The sequence below is a fragment of the Pleurodeles waltl genome, chromosome 12, assembly GCF_031143425.1.
Source record: "Pleurodeles waltl isolate 20211129_DDA chromosome 12, aPleWal1.hap1.20221129, whole genome shotgun sequence".
NCBI lineage: Eukaryota > Metazoa > Chordata > Amphibia > Caudata > Salamandridae > Pleurodeles > Pleurodeles waltl.
This window is the reverse complement of record NC_090451.1, coordinates 705304350-705331236: the sequence shown is the minus strand read 5'-3', so window position 1 is coordinate 705331236 and position 26887 is coordinate 705304350. Positions and strand designations below refer to the sequence as shown.

Sequence of the window (26887 nt, the reverse complement as noted above, 5' to 3'; positions counted from 1 at the left end):
GTGCGATGCTCTTCCCGCTCCTCTGGCCTCCTCCACCTCAAATGTAACTCTTTGCGCCAGACTCTGAGAAGGTAAATCTTTCAGCTGGACTAACTTGGTCAATGTAGCCACCCGCCCTCTTTTGCGGGTGACCTAAACTTGTAGACTTTTCCCTGGCCCAGCATGACCAGATGACCACGAGTGGCGCTTTGTGCTTTTAGGCTCTATACTCACTGAAATTTTTGGAATAGCATATCTCCTGTTCTACTGATTGGATTTTTGTTGTTCTGGTATCATTTAGTTTATCAAACATTACTGTATGGTTCTAAATTGGTTTGAGATTTTTGTTGTATTGTGTTTTCACGTTATTACTATTTGAAGTGCTACATAATTACTTTACTCATTGCCTCTAAGTTAAGCCTGGTTGCTTTCTGCCAAGCTTAAGGTCAATTTAGTGAATTTTGTGGTTCACCCTGACAAAGACTGCAGTTCTTGCCTGAGTGGGGCTGTAAACCTCCTTAAACAATGACCGAAACTCTTATACTTAGGCACTATACAATTAATAACCTAACAAGATCTGAGGGATAACCGAACCTTGAATTTTTTGAGGTTGGTAAATAAGTCATTGACATGAACTAATTTACATCAGTTATTATATACAAAGAAACCATTATGTTTGCGTACTTTGTTATAGAAATGGTAATCAATACTACAATTACATATATGTGCCACACTTATACAGTGCAAAATATATTAGGTGCATTGAGTAGATGTTTGTATGGTTCTGTTTGTCTAGGGTGAAGGCACAATGCAGATGATTCTGGAATTGCTTGTCTTTTTCTAAGTAATACGCAGAGTTGCTTTGCAGGTTTGTGGTTCATTTTAGAGTTTGAGAAAGCAGATCACTTTCATAACTCTGTTTAGAGGTCTCATTTGAGTGTTTTTCACTCTCGCATAAGTGAGATATTGTATACAAGCAGTTTGCAGCCCATCCATTTCTTAACATTCGCTGACTTTGCTGTCAATCTTATTTGCTGTATTTTAATTGCCCAGCGTGTGCTGGCTCCACTTCCTCTTCTTTTGGCTGGAGCATGGACCAAGTACTGATTACTTCAGCTTGATTGCTATCCTTCCGGTGATACGCTGTGATTGAGGCATTACTTTTATTTTTTCTTCTTCCCTGTTGTTCTTGTTGAGCCTCTTGTCATTTGTATCTATATTTTGCTATGCACGCACACTTTAAAGAAGCCTTTTTCTCATTTGAAATGGATGTTTATTGTCACAACAAATGTTATCTGTTTTTATTGTGACAACAGATGTTATCTGCTTCCAGATGTTTTTCCACAAAGATGTTGACTTGGGTGCAATTGTTTTCCTTACGTGATAGGATTTTTTTGCCAAATGTCATACTATTTTATTTTTCACACAAGGGGAGATATTTGATTTGCTCAGAATCACGGGGGTATTGTGCTGAGACCTAATAAGCATTAACAAAGTCAATAGGTCTCGCCTTTGAGAGCACTGACTCAGCCATTGCCTTTTGTTCATACTGTACAGCACGGGCATTGTCTACTTTGCCAATGATCTGTAGCTGTGCTGTATAGCAGCATGGCTAAAAATAATAACAACAGTGAAAAAGGACTACGATGCATACAGCACGGATGCACTTTAAAAACAACAGAAAGTGCATCAGTCCTGGCAGCTTTATAGCGCTTTTTAAAATTAGGTTTACCTACACTGCAAATCATCTGCGCTGCTGTACATCACGGCTACCAAAACAATGCCAAACCAATTACTCTCATAGGCGAGACCTATTGGCTTTGCCAATGCTTGTTCTGTTAGCCAACTTAAGCTACAAGCTGTGCCCCTGCTAATCCTGAAAACTCCATGATACAGGTGAGTTTCAGAGATGCGGTAAGGCAACGTGGCGCTCGGCCACTCTCCTGCATCACTTCCTAATTACTCAACACCCTGGAAAATGTGCAATCCTTTGGCATCAGTGACATGTTAGAGGACTTCTATCATTATGCTTCAGAAGAGGAAGAAGACAAGTTCGTACAACAACAGTTATTACGAGAAGGCTGATTAGTTTCCAGGCATTTCAGATATAATTATCATTTGACATAGAATGTTGTGTTGAAAACTCTGTCTTTATTAATTACCAGCTATCATGATTCAGTTCAGAATCAGGGTGTGAGTTGTCAAAACATCTACTTTGTTGAATACCCCAATGGAACAAGTCAAAAGCTCAAGATGGTGGAAGACAGGATGATCGTACTGGGATAGAAAATAGGAACGGTGACCAAAATAAAAGTGACTCCTGTTAGTGAATTAAATAGCTAAAAAAGGGGCCCACATTTGCAAATCGGGACAGTTTTGAACTTGTAATCACATGCTCTATAGATATTTTGCAACATATTGGAAACAGTATGCATTTGCGCTTGCAGCAGGCAATTTTTTGTGGTAACATCACAAAAATCAATAATAAAAACCGACCCACCAGTCCATAAAACAGGTCCACAAACAGCCATAAACTAGCCCACACACTGACCTGTCAGACCAGACGTCCTGGCACTGCCAGATTGCCCTATAGGCCCAGCTGGTAGACAGTACAAGACATACATAGTTGTTTTCTGAGATCTATACGGTGGTTCCTTCCATCTTCTGTTGTTTCATTGACAGTGTCATTCTGTAGCAGACATGTTGGAAAGGTCACATGACCAATGTTGCCAATGGATGATGAGGCCACGGATGGAGGGCACAACTCAGATGCAGTCTTTAGTCCTCTTACAGGTTTTCATACACAGTATCAAATACTTCCGCTTGTTTTGCTGCGGTACGTGGAGTCTAGATAGAAAGTGAGAGGGCAGAATATTTGAATTATCATATGTAACTGAGATATGGCTTAGGTAGAAGTAAATGCAATGGTGGCTGATAGATTATGGAACGTAACATAATTAATTATTCCTTTTTAACTATTCCTCTTTAGTTGTAAGGCAGTTGTACCAGCTCCACAAAGAGAGGGACTGGGTCTGCCCAGAGAGGCAGAAGCTGTGACTGGCCTGATTTAAAAGCAAGAGTGTTTGGAGAAAGCATACTATAGAGGCTCCATGCTGAAGTGGGAGAGAGTTGTCCTGTCACAGTTCCTTAAGTCTCAGAACTTGGGAATGTCCCAGGATCTAAACAGGAAGACTGCTCCACTAGGTAAGTGGCATGGCCTGGGGCTAAAGTCTTTCCTAAGTGACAGGGCTCAGAATTGTGCCCATCGCCGGGCAATGGAGAGTGAGGTTGGCTTCATTAATAAGTGATTGGTTGTGACCTCTCTCTCTGGTCTTTATGGCTTTATTACAATTTTAAGTAATAATCATATGAGTACAACTTAAAACTAGGCACACCATCAAGCATTAAAAACACAGCCCTTGAAACAACGAAGAATCAAACATACAAATACCTATAATAATATTCAGCCAAGCACATTCCATTTGAAAATAAGACAGAAAATGAAAGAATTGTGGTGGTGAAGGAACAATTTTGAAACTAGAGATACTCTAGAACAAACATCCAGGTATTGGTAGAATTGGGTTATAAACACTCTTGCCTTTCTGTTCTTTGGGTGATGTGTTTCTGGGAGTCTGGCCCAGTGCTGAGCACTCCACAAACTTAGGCTGTTTGATTCTGCACCAAGGTGTCTGGTGTGTCGACTGAGTTCCCAGGTGTACACCCGGTGGCCTCAGGCGAGGAGTCCCTGGGCCACTTCCGATGCACTAAAACTCAGAGCTTAATACACCATATGACAACTCTGAAGAAACCTTAATATTCCAAACAGTGACTATACCTCATGGATGGAAACAGGCGCGCAGCTCGGTCAGTATCTTTGGTGGGAGGTGAGCCTCAGATTTCCAGCATTCACCCTGGCATATCTTAAAATACTTCATATGAGAAGCAGGGCACGAGGGGGTATTGAGGAGCAGTGCGTAATGTTAGGAGTACTTAACAGACAACATTTTCCAAACTAACATTTTTTAAGTGTGCGTGAGTAGTTTTTTTTTTTTAAAGTAATATACCATCGACCATGTTAATGCAAAGCTTAATGTTTACGAGATTGAGCGTGGAGTCATATAAATATATCATATGTTGTAACTGTAGCCTGATATATTAATAATCTGTCACCTATAGAGTGCCTGTCAACTCACAGACCTACTCTGAGATTAGATAAGTGCTTAGTATATCACAGGTCAGCTATGCAGAATGCCTGTCACCCCACAGGTCTATTCTGTAGTCATATAAAGCTTAATATACCATAGACAGCTATAGGGCATATCTGTCGCCCCAAAGGTCTAGTCTGGAGTCAGATGAAGCTTAAAATACGATAATGACCTACAGAGAATGCTTCTCACCCCACAGGTCTATTCTGTAGTCATATAAAGCTTAATGGACCCTAGATAGCTATAGGGGATGCCTGTCACCCCACAAGCCTAGTCTGGAGTCAGAGGAAGCTTAATATACCACAGGTCAACTATAGAGAACGTCTGTCGCCCCAAAGGTCTACTCTGGAGTCAGATGAAGCTTAAAATACGATAATGACCTACAGAGAATGCTTCTCACCCCACAGGTCTATTCTGTAGTCATATAAAGCTTAATGGACCATAGAAAGCTATAGGGGATGCCTGTCACCCCACAAGCCTAGTCTGGAGTCAGAGGAAGCTTAATACACCACAGGTCAACTATAGAGAACGTCTGTCGCCCCACAGGTCTAGCCTGGAGTCAGATGAAGATCACTGTACCACAGGCCACCTATAACACAGCTTGCCATACACCTTGGCATTTCTGGCCCTTCATGGTCTTATCTGTGGAGACCATCTTCAGGCATTCCAACCTGTGCACACTGGGAAGCCTCCATATATGATCTGGGAAGGCTGGCTCGTTTCAAGGAAATCTCCTCCTGCCTAGCCTAGAATCAATTACAGATATCTATGGTCACTCGTACACCTGGACATACACTTCTGAGTAACTGCGAATTATTGTGAACCGACCCACATGTGACCACATTCAACCACTTTGTCCCGTCACCACCGAATATTAGTAGCCACACACAGCACCTAGTAAGTGTCAGACCTTAGAAGAAAGTTATTGAAGGAATTAACACACCTTTCAGTATGTAGGTACGTATGTATGTATATACAGACCCTAGCCAAAAGGCAGCAGAGCGCTGTACAGGGTCACTCATCCAAGAATGTATACATGAACCTGATTATTTGATGTGTGCGCTGTAATCCGTAGCCCCCTTTGGACCAAGGGGCTACTGCAGAGGGTGCAGCTGTGTTTTTAGTAATTGAAAGGATAAGATTTTCATGGCTTTGTGGATTGCGAGGTGAGCTTGCCTGTTGGTCATGGAGCTGTGGGAGGCGTCTCCAGTTTACATGATAATGCCTGTCACTATGAAACTTAGCTGGTCCAAGAGCAGATGGGGCCACCTGCAAACATTTTGGTACCTGAAGATAGGGCCCAGTCCAAACTGAGCAAATGTTTCTCCAGACCTGAACACAATATCAGGTTCTGTGGAGTAGGGATTCCCTCTCACTGAGCAAATCTTTCTCCAGCGAGGAAGGGGAGGCAGGTCCAGGGGACACACATTCTCTCTGACCTGGGCCAACCGTTGTCCAGACCAGGGCGCTTACCTCTGTTAATCGACAGGTCCTCTACTTCTCATTCTCCTTGTGTACACCGTATCACTGGGTCTAGTCCTGGGTCCTTTTTAGCTGAGTTGGAACCCTCTGCCGAGCTTGGCTGAGGGCAGTGTGCATATGCTAGACATATAAAGCATCTCCCTTTCCCCACCTCTGAACTAGCATCTCCCACCAGGACCATGCGCCATGGGGTGGAGCTAAGGCTGGCTGGGAACCTTTTTACTGTGACTAATTCTCTTAGCTCTGTCACTGGTGCTGCGATGAAGTAAGTATCCTATATCCCGTGGGAAAGTCCTTCTTCAGTAGCCATCATTATGGGTGTAGTATTCTTTGCAATCTAAAGACTTTCTTTTGTCTACATTTCTATGGGTCAGGTGTTCTTTCTCACACAAAGTGAGCCCCTCTCCTTGAAGGACTGGTACTCCTTCTAATAACAAGTCCTTCTTCTCCATCTGTTCAGGCAGAGCATTTGCTTGAGTCTTTCACACCCAAAGTAAACATTTCTTCATTGTCATTCATCCATAGGACACAGATATACTTGTCTCTACAAGTGAACAAGGTCCTCTTTAGTTTTTCTTTCTCATTTGGCGTTTTCTCTCCAAAAGAACGTCTTTCTTTAATTTCTTTCCCTACAGGAAAGTTGTTCCAATTCATCCAAACACTACTTTCTCCACACTGAAACACACAAGATGCCTGGTCTAGGGGCAAGCGCACACTCTGCCTGAAGAAGAGAGGATAATCTGGGAAGGGTGGCAGGCTTTCAGGTTGTCTCTGGTATTTCAATGTTGTTGGGGAACTTTATCATGTTGTAATCTACTAAAATAACTCTTTTGGCAATGCCTATTGGCAGCCTTCGCCTCTCCCTATAACCTGTGTCATCTGAGCTCAGTGTTTGCCGGTTGGTTTGGGTTTTGCTCAAATCTGAATACATGTCCTTTGGTGAAGGCATGCCTGAATAGCAGCCTTGACCAAACACCAGTTCTCTTACCCTTCCTCTGTCCAGGGTCCACATTTCATCCCTGTCACTTTTGTGGCACAGGACGTGTGGTTCTGGATGCTGTCTTTGACTATTAGTGGGGTCTATGATGGACAAACCACCTGGTATTTTTGGAAACCCTCCGCCATGACCTCTGTTAGTGAAGATGGTCCGCTCTAGCTCGTACATCCACTGAGGTGGTTCAAAGCACGGGGAGAGGATACATGGCTCTGACGTGCTAACACCTAGGACGCATCAATACTAAAATACAATGATTATATGTCCAGGAAGTATGTCTCTCATACCTCTAGTGATGTTCTGTTGAAAGGTATGACCCAATAAAAGATGAGCGAAGGGTCCAGAATAAATCGGCACCTGAATACATGATGGTGCTCAGACTCGGCATGGTGGTGCCAATGTCAACACATGGGTAGTTGATGTCTGATTTACCTTGTCTGATGTTCTCTTCATTCCCCCAGCTTGTATTTCTGGGCTCATTTTCTTCTCCAGTTGCTTGTGTTTTGATGTGGATGGCATCTGAAATGGAACACGAACCAACAGAACTCAAAAGAGGGTAGGTGCTAGGACATTCCAGCCAGTCCTATTCATGCTTTCCATAAGGTGATCTATAAGCAGAGTGACACTGAAGGGGTTTCCACCTCCCCAGCATCATCACTTTCTCTCCTTTCCCAAATATCAACAATAGGACAATGAAACTGTCTCGTGATATCGCTTACTGCTGAGTTGTACAGTACATGGTTTGTGCCAGGTCCTGTGCATATACTAACATTTATAAGGCATCTCCCTACCTCCACGTCTGAACCAGCATCAGCCACCAGGGACATGCACCGTAGGGTGGGGATAAGGCTGGCTGGGAAACTTTTTACTGTGATTAATTCTCTTAGCACTGTCACTGGTGCTACGACGAAGTAATTATCCTATATCCTGTGGGAAAGTCCTTCTTCAGTGGCCATCAATATGGGTGTAGTACTCTTTGTCATCTTAAGACTTTCTTTTGTCTACATTTCTATGGGACAGATGTTCTTTCTCACAAAAATTGAGCCTCTCTCCCTATAGGACTGGTACTCCTTCAAATAACAAGGCTTTTATTTCCATCTGTTCAAGCACAGCACTTCTTTTCAACTTTCACACCTAAAGTAAACATTTCTTTGTTTTCATTCATCAACAGGATGCAGATGTACCTGTCTCTACAAGTGAACAGAGTCCTCTTTACGTGTTCTTTCTGATTTGGTGTCTTCCTTCAATATCCTTCCTCATATCCATTTTCTATTCCAAACAACATCTTCCTTTAGTTTCTTTCTCTACCGGGAAGTTGTTCCAATTCACCCTAACACAACTTTCTCCACACTCAAACAAACAAGATGCATGGTCTGGGGGCAAGTGTCTGCTCTGGCTGGAGTAAAGAAGATCACCTTGAAAGGGGCAGCCTTCACTTTGTCTCTAGTATGTCAAGGTTGTTGGGGAAGTTTATCATGTTGTAATCTACTAAAATAACTGTTTTGGCAACACCTATTGGCAGCCTCCGCCTCTCGCTATAACCTGTGTCATCTGAGGTCAGTGTTTGCCAGTTGGTTTGGGTTTTGCTCAACTCTGAATACATCTCCTTTTGTGAAGGCATGCCTGAATAGCAGCCTTGACCAAACACCAGTTCTCTTACCCTTCCTCTGTCCAGGGTCCACATTTCATCCCTGTCACTTTTGTGGCACAGGACCTGTGGTCCTGGCCTCTTTGTTGGACTATTAGTGGGGTTTATGATGTACAAACCACCAAGCAGTGGTGTTCCTGGTATTTCTGGGGACTCTCCACCATGACCTCTGGAGTGAAGATGGTCGGCTCTAGCTCGTACATCCACTAAGGTGGTTCAAAGCATGGGGATAGGATACGTGGCTGAGACGGACTAACACTTAGGACGCATCGATACTGAAATATAATGATTACCTGTCCGGGTAGTATATCTTTCATAACTCTAGTGACGTTCCGTTGAAAGATATGAGCCAATAAAAGTTGACAGAAGGTCCAGAATGAATTGGCACCTGAATGCATGATGGTGCTCAGACTCCGCGTGGCGGTGCAAATGACAACACATGAGTAGTCGATGTCTGATTTACCTTGTCTGATGTTCTCTTCTTTCCCTCAGCTTGTACTTCTGGACTAATTTTCTTCTCCAGTTGCTTGTGCTTTTCCATGGATGGCATCTCAAATGGAACAAAAAACAACAGAACTCAAAAGAAGCTGGCTGCTAGGATACTCCAAGCATTCCTGTTCATCCTTTCCGTAAGGTGGCTTTTAAGGAGCATGACACTGGAGGCTTTACCCTCTCCTCATACCAGCTCTCCCTCACTGCCTTTTCAGGTCTTCCTACTGCGGCTACTGCCAGCTCACAGGACTGCGCACAGTGCCGGGAACACTGGCCCTTCGGCCTCCCACCGATACTCCACTGTTGAGCTCTGGGTCCTTGATCTCAGATGCTGCAACATCTGCTGCATCTCTTCTGCTTTATCTTTGAAAGGACCCTTCATCTGCCACTACTGTCGATTCACTTGCAACTCAGGACCCACTGCACACACAGAAACCCACATTCTCCACACCAGCCACAAACGCTCCTGAGCAGCTCCAGTGCATCCTGCTCAATGCCCGGTCCACTGCAAACACGGCACCACAGTCTGGGACACCACCACCACACCAGCCCTGACGCGATGTTCATCACTGAGACCTGGCTCAACCCCTCCTCAATCCTCGACCTCACCACTGCAGCATCCTAGAGCTACAAGATGATTTACCGGAACAGCACCAACAAACAAGGAGGAGGCACAGCCATTACCCACAAGGGAACTCTCCACTGCACCCCCACCGAAGACGTCAGCACCCGTCATGGAACACCTCAACTTCCAGCTCCAGACTGATGGCAGGACAACCATCAGAGGCACCCTCTCCTACAGACTACCTGGACTGCCTACTGGCTTCTGTGATCCATCTTTAGATTTATCACCCCACCTAGCTATTGACTCCAAACACTACATCTTCCTCCATGACCTCAACTTCCACCTCGATTACCCCAAAGATGCCAGCTCCACAAACCACCTGGAAAGCATGAGCAACATTGGCCTCTCCCAACTGGTCACCAACCCCACACACAGATAAGGACACTCGATTGACCCAATCTTCACAGCCAGCAGCAAAGTCATTTACAGTCATGTCATTTACAGTGATGTAATTGAACTCACCTGGAACGAGCACATCATTGTACATTTCACTATCCCAGGCCTGCCAAGCACCACCACCAAACCCCCCGGCTCCTTCTACCGCAATTAGAACAGAGGGACTGAAACCCAATGAACAGACACCCTCATTACCACCGAGCCCAATGAAGCAACAAACCTGGAACAGGCTGTCTTAATTTCTACACATGGCTCCTCAACTGCACCGACAGAGTCGCCCCCACGAAGCCAACCAAAATCAACTGTGCCACCAAACAAGCCAGCTGGTATACACCTGAACTCAGGACCACCAAATGCAACTGAAAACCACTAGAAAGATGATGGTGCACCAGCAGAGACCCCACACACTGAACCGCCTTCACATCAGCCCTCAACATGTACCATCAACACCTAAAGGACGTGATAAGGGATGCCCTGATGAACCACATTTAAGCAAGCACCAACCACACTTAAGAACTCTTCAACATCATCAGAAAGTTCAACATCATCAGAGAGTTCTCCTGCCCTACAGCCAGCAAGAACACGATCTGCCCTTCCCAGAAAGTCTGCAACACCTTGGTGGATTACTTCCACAACAAAATTTCCACCATCTTCAGAAACTTCAAACCCTAACCCACTGCCCGATAACCTCCTCCCACCCAGCGATACCACAGACAGCCACCCGTTCACCGCTTCGACTCCATTCACCACATGGAACACCACAGCCATCATGACCTCCACCAGGAGGGCTCAGGAACCCCTACCCTACTCTGCGAGCAAGAAAAATAACTGGGTGTCATTTACTGATTCCAGGAAATCAACCTAGTGAGGGAGTATCATTGTATCAGGCTCTATGCACCCCTAGCGTGGGTTTCGCTAGACACACCCCAAGTACATCATAAAGGTTGTTTCCTTAATTTTTCTCCAAAACAAGCCCACCCCCTCTGGTACCCATGCCACCAGCTCCAGCCATAATCTCCTCAGGTGGGTTACATTTGACTGGGATATGGACTCTGCAGTCGGCTCTTCAAGAAGCAAAGGGTAAGGAAGAAGAGAAGGCTAGGGAGTTTGGGAGGGTGAAGTTGGGACTGTCTTATGAAGAACAAGAGGAGAGGAGCAGTGACTCCAAGAGGAAAGGCAAGGGAACGAGTGGAGCAGGAAAATGATAAGGGAAGGAACAATAAAGAAAAAGACAGGAGAAAGAAAGAAAGAATTGGAGTAACAACTAATACTCCTCGAAAATGAGAAGCTCAGGGGCGCAGCAGAAAAGGCAAACTCTGGGAAAGATAATTCCAACTCCAACTCCGAGGAACTCCATGTCAAAGTTCCAAATGAGCTTGTTCGTATGTTTGTGGTGATTGTGATATTTTGGGTTGGTTTGTGAGCTCTGATATTGCTTATAAGACTTGAATCAAGTGAGACCGCTTGTAAGACTAAATCAAGTCTCTACAGTTCCAGCTCTACTGAGTCGCCTGAGAAGGGAAGGGGTGATGGTCAATGAACTGCTGCTTTTGGCTGACAGTATTAATCATGAGGGAATGAAAGAAGCTCTGAACAGGAAGTCTGGGCTGGGGCCAGCCCAGTACCTTCGCAAATTCTGGGAGAACAGACTCTGTTTCATTTGGTTAAGACCTGGATTCATGAAGTGTTGCATGACTGGAATAGGTGGGTAGGAGCTATGGAAGTGCATGATTTTCATACGCTTGACCAACTGATGCCGAAAGACCGATTCATTGAGGAGGGCACTGCCCCATCAGGCAATACTTGTCTGACTTGTTGAAAAGGATCCAGGCAAAGGTACAAGGTTGACCGACGAGTAATTAGGTGACAGTCTTACCAGCCAGTTGGGGCAGCACTGTTATCAGCCAAAGGGGTGGAAGAATTCTCAGCGGGCTGATTTTGAACTGGAAGAGGACAGACAATGCAACCCCAAAACATCCAGGCCTAGAACCAAGCAGAAATAGAACTGCGTTGCTAGTAAGAGGCAGAAGAATAGAGGGATAGAGGTTTCTTCTGCACCCAAAGTGGTAATTTATGACAGATGCCACAAAGTGGGGCATTCTAAGAGAGATACTGACTACACCCCTATAGACAGAGTACTGCCTATGAGGAAGACAGCCCACAAGGTCACAGTATGTGCAACCTAGATACAATGGACATCTCGGAGATGTGGTCCGGGGCTATTAAGCACATTCACAGAAACACTGAAGGGTTTGTACTGGAGATAGGTAGCAATGGGAGGAAAGCTCTTGTCCTGAGGATTTCAAGCACAAAGAGATCCTCATCAGTGCCTATAGCACAGGGTAGTGGTAAGCGCTGAAAAAATGAGTATCCACATGCCAGGGTTCATGCAGAGATAAACAACAAAAGGGCCATTTGCAATGTCGGGTTGCAAGAATCTGATTTCCTCCTGGTTAGTACAAGGGTCAGATGCCTACATGCCTTGAACCATATCAGAAAGGCTTATTAAGGCACAGGCTGCAAACAGCCTCAGAAGGAAACTATGACCACTCCAGATTTTCAAGGACCAGAACATGGTTTTGAGTGGACCGGGCAGACTCTGAGGAGGCAAAGGCTGTGTCGTCCATCGTCCCTGCTCCAGGTGGTGAAAAGGATGAAGCCCCTGAAGCAAACCAGCTGTCTGGGTCACGACAGTGCTGCAGGGATTGTTAGCTGCTGGTGGACTGTTCTGGGAAGAGTTCTGGCAGGCACACACTGAGCGCGTTGTAAGAAAGCCCAGAATCAGGTTGCCAAGGGAGTGTTTGAGAAGGATTATGTTGGCTGGAAGGGAAGACTGCTGTGAAGTTGTCCCGTCAACCACAGGCCAGGAACTAGAACGAGGCTACTTGTTCCCCAAGTGGCCAGGAATTTCTGGCCCTCACTTGCAATTAGGTTATGTCAGCCCTGTGCTTGGGCATCAGAAAAAAAACACGATAAGTTGGATCCTCTGCTTTATTGGCTGGGAATGTCCTGTAGGACCTGTTCAGCTTACCAGCTGAGTGGTATCACAGGAGGTAAGCCCACAGTGGCACTGGTGCCATCACCTACAGCAGGTGTGCCATATGAGAGGTCGGGTATTGTAATTTTAGGTTCCTTTGGCGTACCCGCCCCCCTTATCAGGCAACAAGCACATCTTGATAGCAATGGGTCATGCTACTATGTGCCCACTCTCAATACCTCTGATGAGCATCAGTACTTAGGTAGTTATGAGGGCACTTCCAGGGAACTTTTCATTACTTGGGTGCCCACAGCAGTGAGGAAAGAATTTCATCCCCTCACATAGGAGAGAGATGAGGGAGCAAAGTGCTAAGTCCCACCACTTCTCCACACCGTGCAACCCGCATTCCAAAGAGTTGATGGGAACTCTGCCAGAGAAGCTAAGGAGGAAGAGCGATCTCCTCCTGCCTTGCTTTTTATTCACCTACCGGGAAATACCACAGAAGGGAGCTGGATTACGCCCCTTTGAAATTCTATTTGGGCATCCTGTTCGGGGCCCTCTCGCCTTAGACAGAGAGGGCTGGAAAGCAACTTCTAAATTTGCTACAAAAGATGTGGCAGACTATATTATTTGCCTCAGGAAGCCGAAAGCACAGTATCTCAGGCTATCCAAGAGCTGATAAAGAAAGGGATATGACTAGAAGGGGACACTGACTGGCAATAAAAGGGGATATAGGACGGGGACGGAGGCATAGGGGATGAAGCCCAATCATCCCAGGGCTTTGGATGGTAATTGACATGAGCCATACAATGTAGTTAAGAAAATGCTTTAAGTCAACTATCTGGTGCATATAAGTGCTACAAGGGAACGTAGTGGTTGTTGCAAGTAAACCAACTGAAGACATATCTCTGGGGAGGTTTGATTGTCAGCATCCTGGCAATGGCAGAAGCAGTTGAGGGGACAGTGAACAAATCCCTGACAGCAAGGAGCACAGTGATGAGCAGGTTCGCTCTGTAGAAAGGGTGACGCTTGGCCCTGATCAGACTCCTAAGGGGCAAGAAGAGTGCTGAGCGTTTCTGAGATGATTTTCCCATCTATTTTCAGTAATCCAAGACGTGCGCATGGGCAAGAGCTTGCCCATAAAAAACAAGATCTACAGGATTTTAGACAGTGTCCGTGAATGCATCAAGGCAGACAATGCCAAGATGTTGGACTTGGGAGTGACCGAGTGCTCCCTTAGTCGATAAGGCTAGCCCAGTGGTGCCTGTTCTTAAGCAATGTTCAGTGGGCCTATGCATTTTCGTGGGCTATAGGGCTCTCAATGCGGTGACCAAGATGGATGCTTATGAGCCAGACTAGCTGGTGGACATGCTGGATACTGCCAGGTCCCTGAGTACCTTTGAGCGTATTAGTGGGTGCTGGCCAGTTTCACGGGCGCCTTGTGTCAAGGAGAAGATTGTATTTGCTTTGCTGGGGGTTTGTACCAGGTCAAGGTCATGCCCTTTGGGCTGAAGAATGCTCCTGCCAGGTTTTAGCACCCAGTCCATTACATGTGGTCAGGGTTTGAGTAGTCGTGAGTGGCCCACCTCAATGACTTTACCACCTTCAGCAATTTATGGGGTGGTCAACTGAAACATAAGGAACAATTGTTGGTGATGATAGTGGGTGACAGTGACCATCAAGGCAAACAGGTGCCTAGTGGGGCAGTCCCCACGACACAGACCCAGGTGTGAGCCTTTTTAGGTCTAACCTGGCATTAAAGGAACTTTGTGACAAAGTATGGGATGCTAATTGCACTAATGACAGCCTGACTTCCAAGAAAGAGCTCAGAAAGTTGGTCTGGACTGTGGAATGTCAGAGGCCCTTTGAGAACCTGAAGGCAGGGCAGCACTCTTCTGTTGAAGGCACCTGTTTCATATGTATCTGCTGCACACAAGTCCTCTCTGAGGCTAAACTGAGACATTAAAGATGAGATGAGTTGGCCTACAGGGGAACTTGGAAGGGCGGGCGACAGATCCATGGAAGTTCAGAGCCAGAAATTTTAGGACCAGGTTTTGAAGATGGTTGTGGTGGTACACTCACCAGAAATCTGCATATTAGGTAATTTCACCAGAAATTGCATCAATGCTGATTTACAGTTGTATCTATGTTCAGCTTTTTGTCATCCTAACTCCATCAGATAAACAGGGGTTGGGGTGTGCAAACCTCCCAAATTGCCCTTGTGACAATCTCTCCCACCAAAGCACAGCACACTATCAGATTTTTTGCTCTTTATATTGGAAATGGCCTCTGTGCTTTTTAGCTCCAATTTTACTCCCTCTCAACATTAAAAAATATAAGAAGGGAATGTTATAGTTACAGCAGTTAGGGTTGTCAGACGTTTGTTGCGCAGTAATCAGCCTCTTTACATGCTTGTTAAATACCGACAACTCACAGTATAGGTCAAAGAATAGCATGATCGATTTATCTGGTCTATGACTGTTTTAATCAATTATAAATTATTGATCGGTTTTATCATTTTAGCTTGTCAATGTTTTAACTTTTAATTGCTTTTAATAATCATTGAACATTGAAGATAATTTATTGTGTACTTTTATGGCAATACTGAGCAATAAAGTTGTGTTGATTGACTGACTGGGGACGGATGCCACAGGCCAAAATCCCTCTCAGAAAAGTATTCAGGCTCCAGACTCCAGTGCAGTTCACCATCTGCTGCCTTTACTATGTCTACAGGACAATAGCCGCACTAAACGGATAACTATCTGCTACTACAGGACATACAGCGGGAGCAAGGGGTGGAGGTAAAGAAATAGAGAGTCTGAAGTCAAAGCCGAAAAAACTACACATAAATGACACCAGCTAACTGGTTGCTCTAAGACTTAGTTGGAGTCCATTCCACCTCAAAAGCAAAGTTGAAGCCCAACTAAACCCTCTAAGACAGAGTTTCCCAAACTGTGGGTCGGGACCCACTAGAGAGTTGCGAGCCGATTTTTGGTGGGTCTTGAAAGTCCTGGTCTATATGTAATTAATATTTTAAATGAGTAGCTCTGCCTGAGCAGCAGTTCAAATGTGTAGAACAATGTCCCCAATTCATGTTTGAAAACAAACCCTTGCATGTGTTCCAAAGCAGGACTCCGGGTGAACCTTCCCATATATGTTGCTGCTGTTTTTTATTTCAACAAAGCAATTTCAGCAGAGAATGTCCTCTCTGTATGTGATCGTACACAACCATACCACCTGTGTATGACTTTCATGCATAAATTGAGAAAGGATATGGCCTATTGGCCAGTGCTGCCCACTCTAGATCTGGGGAACCAGGTTTAAGTCCTGGCGTTCGATCATCATCCTATGATTCTAGGCAAGTCACTTAAACTCCTGTACGTATAATAAAATTAATCTGACTTTGTGAATCTGACCTTGTGTAATGTAATGGGCTCCAATGCTCTTGGGCCGTGTTCAAATAAAAAGGCAAAATATATTTATGGAGTCCAAAATGCACCACAGGATATTGTTTTAGCTCAAAAATGGATGTAAGGCCTTATACTATACTCTGCTGAAAGGGTTTCTCACATTTTCTAAAATCACTGGTATCAACCCTACGATTTTTCAGAAGGAGAAACAGATGCCACAAGCCACCACCCCACACTGAAAAGCGTTTTAGTTCCAGACTCCAGAGCAGGTCACCATCTGTAACAGACACCTTACTGAATACCTCAACGACTGCAACTTGGCGGTAGTTTCTGTCAATGAATTAAAAGTCTGCTGGTGACCTGACATTTATAAATTTGGTAGTAGGGACCTCTGCCAGGACGACAGTGTAAATTACTATATCGCCTGGTGGAAGACGGCCCGAACGCCAAAAAATAAATCAGGCCTAAGTTAGAAGTTAAAATCTTTGAACGGGACAAACCTGGTTGGTGTATATGCCCTGAGCTCCATCCCAGTCAGGCTGAAATTAGACTTAGGTCCCGGTCTACTGCGACCATTGACTATCATTGTGACTAGCAGTTTTTGGTGCTATTTTTACTTAAATCTTTAAAATTTCATAACTCAGTCATTTATCATATTTGTATGGAATTTTTCTAATTTGGTAAGGGATTTTTATTGTTTGGGCATTTTTTAGGGGGTTAAACTCTGGTTAGTTTTGTGACTTTAATGGTTCGCCCTGACAAAAGTTGTGATTGTTCCTTGAAGTTGGCAGTAACCCACCCCAAGCAATAATCCAAATTCTTAAATCCAATAATAACAGAAGAAGCTAAAACAGGACCAAAATTTGTGCTGGTTTGCTGCTCAAAATACCTAGTGGAGAAATAGTAGAATCCTTAGCATTTCACCAGGCCCACCAAGAATGGAGAAAATATTACAGTGTGTGACATCCTATTCTCGTCAAAACAGACAATGGACCACCATTTTGGGGGCCTGAGTTTGGTATGTCAATGCAGGAACTAAATATTAGACACCACAAGATCATACCCGATGGCCTCCAGTCAATGGAAGTAGAAGGCTTCATGTGCACTCTGAACAAGGCTCTGAAGATTCCCACAGATCATGGAGACAACGCTTAGTGGACATTACACAACGTCCTTTGAGCCTACAAAAACAGCCCACATTGTACAACAGAAGCTCTGCAAGGTACAGGACTGTTCAGGAGAGATGTGCGAGATTTGTTAGCCCTGCAAGACTTGTTCCAGGATGGTGCCACCAAGATTACAATCACAAACTCAGCCAAAAAAGATCGAAGCTGAACAGTGATAGAACCACGAGCTGCCCACATGGCGATATACATAGTGATTGGGTGATAGTTAAAAATTGACAAGCAGGAAATACATTCAGGATGAAATACTAATGAACTCCGTGGACTGTCTATGTAAGAAAGGAAGAATAATTTCTAAAGCAGAAGAGAACTTGTCACCCAAAACATACTCATGTTCAAAAAAGTTCACAGAAGAAAGGGCTGGATAGACTTCTTATGACAGAGTTATGGGACACAGAATGTCAACCAAGAGAAGATAAGGCAACACAGAAGAGTAAGACTGAAGGTGCGGGAGTCACCTAATCACTGACGGCAACCCCCGAATAAAAGAACTAGATACGCTCTGTGAGAGAATCCCAAGCTATCGCAGAGAAGAAAAGATTTAAATATTTAAATATCCACTTTAAATTGATTAATGTAAAGTTAGCAAGGGTGTGCATCCTAAATATCAACCCCAGAATATCGGTGAAACACAATATCGAGGGCAAAATATTGGAGGAAAAATCGGTAAGCCAGTCCATATTTTCTATAGATAACTCCACATATATTTACCTATGCAGTACAAATATTTTCAAAGCATTTAAATGTGGAGTTAGGAATAGTAAATCTGTACTTCCCTGTATACACATACCTTTCAACATTTCGTCCCTCGATATTCTGTCCTCGATATTCTTGTATCATGATATTCTAGGGGTCGATCTTCAGTAGTACAATTGGCAGGAGATGTGGTATGCCATCCAGCATAAATAGGAGTTGGGTGCAGACGGATGTCAGTCCAAACTAGCATTCAAGTGTCTTGCTAGTCCTTATTCCCTGTGGCCTAGACACTACCAATCCATTCCCCTGTCACCAACTGAAAGAACTAGCATAGGGTATTTTGGTGACATAACTTCCTGTGCATCCAAGGTCCTCTTGGCTGATATTTTCAAGTCATTGCATGTTCCCTGGTCTGTAAGTGGCTTCACTAATGTCCCCATGCATGTCCTGCTTGACCACAAGCACTCACCGGACCCTCCTGCACGCTGGCCGATGGCTGACTTTCAACCTCTTGTTCGATGATGTTGTAGATGTCAGCAGAGTGGGGTTCCAAGGACTGGAAAAGAGAGTCAACAAAAGCAAATGAGTACCACTCAATATGGTCGAAGATAAGGAAGGAACAGAGTAGTGTGTGATGCCGGGACAAAAAAGGTAGACTGAAGAACATGGCAAGCTATGAAGGTCAGGCAGCCAAAGAGCAGTCCACAGTCTAAATACTGACCATCTGAGAATCAGTGCCATACCAAGGGGGCAATGGGCACTATTGGCATCTTGATACAGCACTGATTCCCAGCTAGAAAAAAAGCCAGCTACCCTCTCCACCCCACTAGTGTACAGTACAAGGGATCCATTACTAGGGTACAGTGGGCCATTCACAAGGCTGTGTCCCTGTGCCACTCCACCTGCTGCACTCATAGTGGCCATGCACCTGCTGCCAATCCAGAGTTGGAGGAAGAGGACTCAAAGGCGGTGTTGTCCTGGTACCTGCCCCAATCCCTCTGGTTCAATGCAGGATCTAACAACACTCCTGTTCTGGCAGGTTCTGCTACGTCCTTATTTGGTAGCGCTCCACTCAGATGGTGACCCTTGTGACCTTTAACTAATCAGCATCATTGTCCCATTCATCATCCCTGATCACGTAATATAATTCCTGTAGCCTTGAAACCCTTAAATTTCCTGAGATCATTTACAAACATGTGCTAAAAACAGACTTAATAATTAGGCTTTGGACCTGATTTAGTTCTTGGCAGATGGGTTACTCTGTCAAAATGGTGACGGATTTCCCATCCGCCGAAATATAAATCCCATTATGTCCTATGGAATTTATATTTTGGCGAACGGGATATCCGTTACTGTTGTGACAGAGTAACTTGTCCGCCGGCTTGTATGTAGAACCTAAAAACAAAATGTAAACAAAACTCAAACTCCCCCTGAGTAGAGCACCTGGTCGACGTAGAATCTGAGGAGGACACCGGCCTTGGACAGGTCAGAGAAGTGCAAGGCATATCCCTGCACCATGAACCAGCTCTAAGACAGGAAGGGAGGGGATCCATCATGCTGGACTCATGCAGAGTCTCCAGGCACCAAAAACTCCCTTCCCCGAGATGGGGCGATGAAATTCTTAGAAAATATACCTAAGTCACAATCCTCTTGTCAAAACAGATGCAAGTCAATCATTGCTGACCTGGATTAACAGCCCAAGAACTGAGTTTGACTTGTTTTCATTTTAATTTGTTGTATTATGGTGCTCCCTGTAACAACAATGTTACTGGAACCTCTTTTGGAGATGTCCAGGAATGTCAGCTAAAACTCAGATGTTTTACCAATTTGTTTGGCACAATTTGTGTTGACAAAAAATGTCTTCAGATCACAAAAAATCAACAACTTTGATTGTAGTATTCTTATTTTTTATGGCAAAAACTTCAAAGCTTAGTTTGGGTTTCTTTGCTTAGAAAGGATGATTCAAAATCACCCTTTGATTATCCTTGAAGTATCAATAAGTCAATCAATCGTTTCAAGATGGCCATGGGACACTGGCTGGATTATACAAGTGATCTCTGCCCAGCCATTGACTATGGCCTGATTTACAGACTGGAAGCTTCACTGATGGACTCAATGATCCACCGCTCTCTAGTCGTGTCATATCTCCGTGGACCTCCAGTTTGGGCTGGAATCTTGTTCTTTGTTATTACTATGGTCCACAAATTTCCGAAATTAGCTACTTCTGGAAGCTAATAGCAGATTCTGCAATGTTTAGCAGGCCATGTATTTGTACTGCATCCAGCTGTACATTTTCCACGTCTCTTCCTGCATTGACATTGTGGTCACAGGTTCAAATCTGTATTGGCACAATCAGTCATCCACCTTTCCCTGGCGGATGGATGGAATGCATAGATTAGACTAACTACAAACCTCTGTTATTCAAATCAAGGTGGTCCAAGGGGTAAATGTATGCTTTACAAATACATGTTAAGTTTTGTCTCATTTACAGTAACTTATACCTTAAAAGATAAATTATGGCCTTTAGTTATTTTAATTATAAATGTATTTATATAGTGCTTGCTGCCCCTGAATTGGCACCCTAAATCCACCCATCCTTCCTTTCTCCAAACACCACTCTGCAAATAGAACTGTTAGTTGAAAAATGTAATTTGGGAATCCTCTTTGGACACCTCCTGAGAAGGACCCACTGTAATCAGTTCACCCGTCTTCGCTACAATGGATGCTACCCAGTGCCTATGTCACAGCAGCTCATGCTGGCCGATCAGTCGACACTATCACAACTCAAAACCTCAACCTTCCGCTTGTAACAGGCCAGGCTACCAAATGTGAGCCAGAGTTACTCTCTCTGACTCCTGCTTACCTCTGTGGACTCAGGGGCCTAGCCCGCCAGGGTGCTTCTCGCAGCAACAAATGTGGTGATGCCCGGTGTAAAGTTGGGGCCTGTATGACCCCACAATCACAGATCAGGCCACAGGAGGAACCGCGAGGTGCAGAAGTGACAGCAATAAGTAAAGCCCAACAACAGTGGTTTTGCATACGTGGATCAAAATTTCTTTGCAGCTTTCACTTTTCAGCAAGTACCAAAGTTGTGCTAATCAGTGTTTTCAACTTTGGCTCAGTGCAAACCACCAATGGCAGACAGTCACCATGGCCTGAATCTGTTACACTACAGTTGCTAATACAGACAAAGTCGCAACTAGGCTTGGAAAAAAGGGGGGGGGGCAAAAGTAGGAAGCCACTATTAAAGTCTCCTTCTAGTATTCAAAGAGAATTGGAATAGATGCCTCAACCATTAGTAGTGGCAGGCTTCGTCATCGGCGCCTCGGATAGGCGCCGATGATGAAGCATGCTACAGGACAGGTGCCGATGATGAAGCATGCTACTGGATAGGCACCAAGGATGAAGTAAGCCACAGAATAGGTGTAGGTGATGAAGCACGCCACAGGATAGGCTCCAACAATGAAGTAAGCCACGGAATAGGTGTAGATAATGGTTGGCAATGGCCCTTTTTGCAGGGTCATCCCCAGTCTTTTTGCCTCCTTCTTCCTATTTTTCTGACCTGTTTTTGTTGGCTTTAGGACTCTGGTCACTTTCCCACTGCTAACCAGTGCTAAAGTGCATATGCTCTCTGTGTAAAGTGTACTGTTGATTGGTATATCCATGATTGGCATATTTGATTTACTGGTAAGTCCCTAGTAAAGTGCACTAGAGGTGCCCAGGGCCTGTAAATCAAATGCTACTAGTGAGCCTGCAGCACTGGTTGTGCCACCCACTTTAGTAGCTCTGTATACATGGCTCAGACCTGCCACTGCAGTGTCTGTGTGTGCAGGTTTAAACTGCCAATTCAGCTTGGCAAGGTTACCCACTTGCCAGGCCTAAACCTTCCCTTTTACTACATGTAAGGCACCCCTAAGGTAGGCCCCAGGTAGCCCCAAGGGCAGGGTGCAGTGTATGTTTAAGGTAGGCCATATACTAGCGCGTTTTATATGTCCTAACAGTAAAATACTGCCAAATTCGGTTTTCACTGTGCAAGGCCTATCTCTCTCATAGGTTAACATTGGGGCTGCCTTTAAATAGCATTAAACCACAGATTCTCTTTGAGAGCAGATACAAATTTGGAGTTTAGGGTCTCTGAGCTCACAATTTAAAAATACATCTTTTAGTGAAGTTGGTTTTTAGATTGTTAGTTTGAAAATGCCACTTTTAGAAAGTAGGCATTTTCTTGCTTAATCCATTGTGTGACTCTGCCTATTTGTGGATTTCCCATCTGGGTCAGTTTGACAGTTGGGCTGTTCACAACTCTTCTCTAGACAGTGACACAAAGGTGGCTGAGGTGTAGCCTGCATATCTTGATTAGCCATCTGTGCTGGAGGGGAGGAGTGGTCACTCACAACTGAAAGAACTGTGCCTGCCCTCACACAATGCCGTCTCCGACCCCCTGGTGAGTGTCTGGGTCCTGGCCTGGACAAGGAAGGATCTTGCAAACACTTGAGACTTTGCTTTGAAGTTTGCCAACTTTAAAGGCAGAACTGGGTATAAGCACAGATGATGAAGCATGCCACAAGATAGGCGGCGATGATGAAGCCTGCCACTACTAGTGGGAGAGGCATCTATTCCAATTCTCTCTGAATATTAAAGGGAGACTTTAATAGTGGCTTTCTACTTTTGCCCCCCCCCCCTTTTCCAGGCCTAGCTGACATTTTGTGGGGGAAAATCCAACTAGGATACGTTTTCCCAGTCTCTGTGTGTGATTACACTGCAGTTGCTGCCTTTGGCACTCACTGTGTAGATGGACCCAGGGGTGCAGACCTCTGCTCTGCTGCTGCACCCAGAGAGAGATTCTGTCCGCCCTCCGTCTGCCTGGCGGGCTCTCACACTGGACCAGGTAGGGTACCCCTGTTTAGAAACACAAAGCACAAAGGAAGCACGTGAGTGGGGCTCTCTGCATTATGTCTGCTTCTGAGCTCCTTAATGAATTATTATTTAAGGGATGCATGAAACAATAAATGAATCAATTCATTTTAGCATTTTTAAACATCATACTACCTGTCCGTCTCCGACTAGATTGATAATGTAAAACTGTAGGGCCCTGGGCTTTTAACTACCAACTGTACACCTCTGCACTACCAGACTGACGACCGTAAGCACAATACAGTGCCTGGGCAGGGCCCCGAGACAGGCTGTGGTAAGAACAATCAATATAACTCAGAGCCTGGCCAGGGACCTGGAATATACTGTCGAAGAAAACACTCATAACTTCTCAAAGTTTCATGCAGGTGAGCCCAATTTCAAAACATGCAATGGTGTTACACACAGTCGACAACATACCTGATGAGGCATCAAAGACCCTGGTTTTGGGGTACTGATTGGTTGGGTGGAGGACAGGTCTTCTCACAAGAGGTAGAGGTAGAAAGGCCTGTGTCACAGAAGTATGGATTCTGCCACCTTCAATTGCATGCCCCCATTGCAAGGTCGGCGGAGGTGGTAGGGCACAAGCACATGCTGAGGTGCCAGCATGTGACAGCCAGACACTGGTCCTGCTTTTACTGAACCGCAGCCTGTCTTGTGTATGATGGGAGCAATCCAGGAGCTAGCGGGCTGTGCTGATAGCCTTGTTACCCCTAGCTGGTGGGCAACAACAGATATTAGGTATCTGCTCCCGCTTTACTAGCCTTCCCCTGTAGCTGGATTCATAACTATTATCAGCCCTCATTGCTCGCAGATATCAGCAATAACAATACAACAGTTCAGATAATGTGTTATGGGCCAGTCCTCACTCTTGGACCCAGAGTCCTCTTAGGAAGCGTTAAGTGTAATAGGGTTGTCCTTACTCTTGGAACCCACAGTCTTAAAATTCAGCACAATCTGTAATGGGCTGGCCCTCACCTTTGAGACCCAAGAGTCCCCAAAGGGAGCGTAATATGTAATAGGCTGGTCCTCACATTTGGTACCCGAGAGACCTCAAAGTAAGCGTAATATATAATGGGCTGGTCCTCACCGTTGGGACCCAAGAGACCTCAAAGGGACCGTAATGTGTAACAGACTGGTCCACCCTCTTGGGACCAATAATCCTCAAAAGAAGCGTAATGTGTAATGGCCCAGTCCTCACTCTTTCGACTCAAAATCCTCAAAGGGAGTGTGATATGTAATGGGCTCTTCCTCACCTTTGGGACCCAGAGCCCTTGGAGGCAGGCTTGTCTTGACGTCTTAAGGTGACAGCACTGTCCCTCACATCTGTGTGTCCTTGCTGAACAGAAAGGTGGATTAGGAAGAAAGAAGGTTTTGTTAGCAGAAGGGAGCAGGTTACGGACAGACACACCAGTTAACACCCTGCTGCACAAATATGTCCTATTTGCAGTAATCGCTGCTCCAGGTGTCGTTATTACCAAACCTCTCAACCACCTGGACTTGCCTTTTTCTTCCAGAACAGCAGCAGGCCTGTTCCAACCAGACTCAGGGCTGTCAGGAGGCCGCAGGTGGTTTTCAGAAAGACAGGTAGACCTTTTTCTGGTCTGTTTCTTACATATCCAGTGTCTGTAGAAAGAAAACCAATATTGGACAAAAGTTAGTCTCTCCAGGTTCCTCTTTCATCATATCCTCTCGAGACGCTTCTGGGCAGATCAATGCATAGAAAGCAGAGGCTAGTTTTTGTTGTACTAGAGTCATGAAGACATCTTTCCATGTGAATCCTGAATAAGTCCTTCAATCCGGAGAACAGTGACTATTCATCCTTCTGCTGGTTAATAATGAACTGCTCACATTATTAATCTCTGAGCTGTCCAAATACTACATAAGCTAACAGAAAGTAGTGCCCGGGCACACAGGATGCTGTGCAGGACCTGGAAGCAAAACACAAAATAGACAATTTACACAGGTAAGGCCAGTGGGCTGCTCGCTGTGTGCCGGTAAGAGGAGAAACACCTGCACCTCTGCTTATAAGTGAATGTTACCTCCATTGTTAGCCTATGGCACTATAGAAAGTATGCATGGCGACCCCGTCTGGATCACAGACCCCTGCTCTGGGTTGCAAGCCTTAACTACATGGACCTCAGCGCACAAACATGATCATTGTGTGGATGAAGGTATAAAGCAGACTAAAAACACCAGATAGCCACTTGTTGTGGTAATTCAGGGCAGGGGTGCACGATTGCAAAAGCACACAGCGTACCTACGCACCACAACATGGGTCATCAAGTTTCACTGATTTACTGACTGACTGATTACATTTGTAGAGCACACTCTAATGTAAGTGTCTCTAGGCACTCTGTAGATTCTAGAGCCTACTACCAAGATCCAGCACTCCCACACGGACAATCCAGAAATAAAAAACTGGATCTACCCTTCCAAGGGAGAGATGGGACTAGTCCTCTTCAAACAATAAGATCAGATGGGGAACGGGGTTCATCCTACCATGCTGCCACCACAGGTAAGCCGCTTCATAGTTACTGCCGTAGCCACAATAAACGCTTGAAGGAATCTATAAGCAGGTGTATGTGTAAACAAATCATCTTAACAAAGGAATTTTAATTTTCAGGATCCTTCCTCTCCTGCGTAAGAAGCGCAGCGTTGGACTCTCCAAAGTTCTGGTCTTTTCTGGACTATTGCAATCTATTTTAGGGTGCCTAAGAAAGAGCTCCTGAACCTTCAAAGTCTAAAGAATCATGCATCCAGTGCTTACTTAATTCTGAAAAGTATCAATTCACTTCACCCCCGCACTGATGCACAGCCTTTACAATCTGTAATGTGTAATGGATTCAGCCTTAAGTCTTTACAGAAACCTGAGCTCAAGAATAGCAAATCTGATGACAGGGTAGAAATTCATGAAGAACACTTAAGGACTCAAACCATGATCCAGGTTACTGAACTCTCTGCACTCAAATATCAGGAATTGGCCAATGCTAATTTCCTAAAAAAACTCTGATGATTAGCCTGGAGATCTGCTCTTCTCTTCCCATATCCCAGGACCTCTCGTCACCCTCCTACGAAGGGGGGGCTCACCATAAATACAAACTATCCTGAGGACTAGCACCAGAAAGTCTTGGTTGCTCTAGACGCAAAGGTTTTCAATTTGCTCTTTGAGAAAGAAGGAACAGCACAGAAGTACGTCTGTAATCTAATTAGCTTTTCGAAATTGCACCTACACACAATCCAGCCCCATGTAAAAGGGTAACTAAATACATTTTAAGCTCCACTGTCTCACAGCATGTTTAGGTTCTGTGCTGCACATCTCACACTGCATTGCCCAGCATCCATATCCACAGGACGTGACCTCACTGGTTGAATGCCAAATGCATCTTTAAATGAAGGTGCAAGAGAAGAGGGCCTCATTCCTCCAGCATCCATCTCCTCGGGAAGTGACACCATTTCATTTCCTAACATCCATCTTCGCAAGGAAGGACATTACTAGTTTCCCGCCAAAATGATATTTAAAACAAGATGCCAGACAGGCAGACCGCATTGCCCAGCATCTATCCGTACAGGAAGTGATATCACTGCATTTCCCTTTGATCTATCTCTACTGAAAGTGACATCACTGGTTCTCAAAGGACACATCTTGCTTCCTTCACTAATTTGGAAAGTCCTCGGGGCATTCCATAGACACTGACAAGAGTGTCTCCTGTCTGGTTTTGTCAGAGTCTGAAAAAACCTTTGGCTGGAACTCTTTCTGAACTGCAACCTCATCAAGAACCAACAATGTAAGATGTCATCATGTGTCTAACCTTGCCCCAAGTTATTACCCACTCCCAAAATCACACCCAGAACTGCACCACTCGAACACACACGCTGCATCCTCAC

The 26887-nt window shown here is 44.9% G+C and overlaps 1 protein-coding gene across 4 annotated transcripts in view; it reads right to left on the bottom strand.

Moving 5' to 3' along the window:
- Nucleotides 1-2108: 2108 nt before the first annotated feature.
- NFAM1 (NFAT activating protein with ITAM motif 1) overlaps nt 2109-26887 on the bottom strand; it is a 39072-nt gene continuing 14293 nt past the window's right edge. The window contains exons 3-8 of one of the 4 annotated variants that reach the window (XM_069215672.1): nt 24504-24625; nt 22874-22987; nt 18558-18644; nt 8772-8858; nt 7093-7179; nt 2109-2826 (exon numbers count right to left, since the gene is read on the bottom strand). In XM_069215672.1, coding sequence (XP_069071773.1) covers nt 2767-2826; nt 7093-7179; nt 8772-8858; nt 18558-18644; nt 22874-22987; nt 24504-24625 — 557 coding nt within the window. In that variant the 3' untranslated portion in view covers nt 2109-2766. The remainder of the gene's footprint in view (nt 2827-7092; nt 7180-8771; nt 8859-18557; nt 18645-22873; nt 22988-24503; nt 24626-26887) is intronic. The other 3 variants (XM_069215673.1, XM_069215674.1, XM_069215676.1) reach the window with 3 other exon arrangements.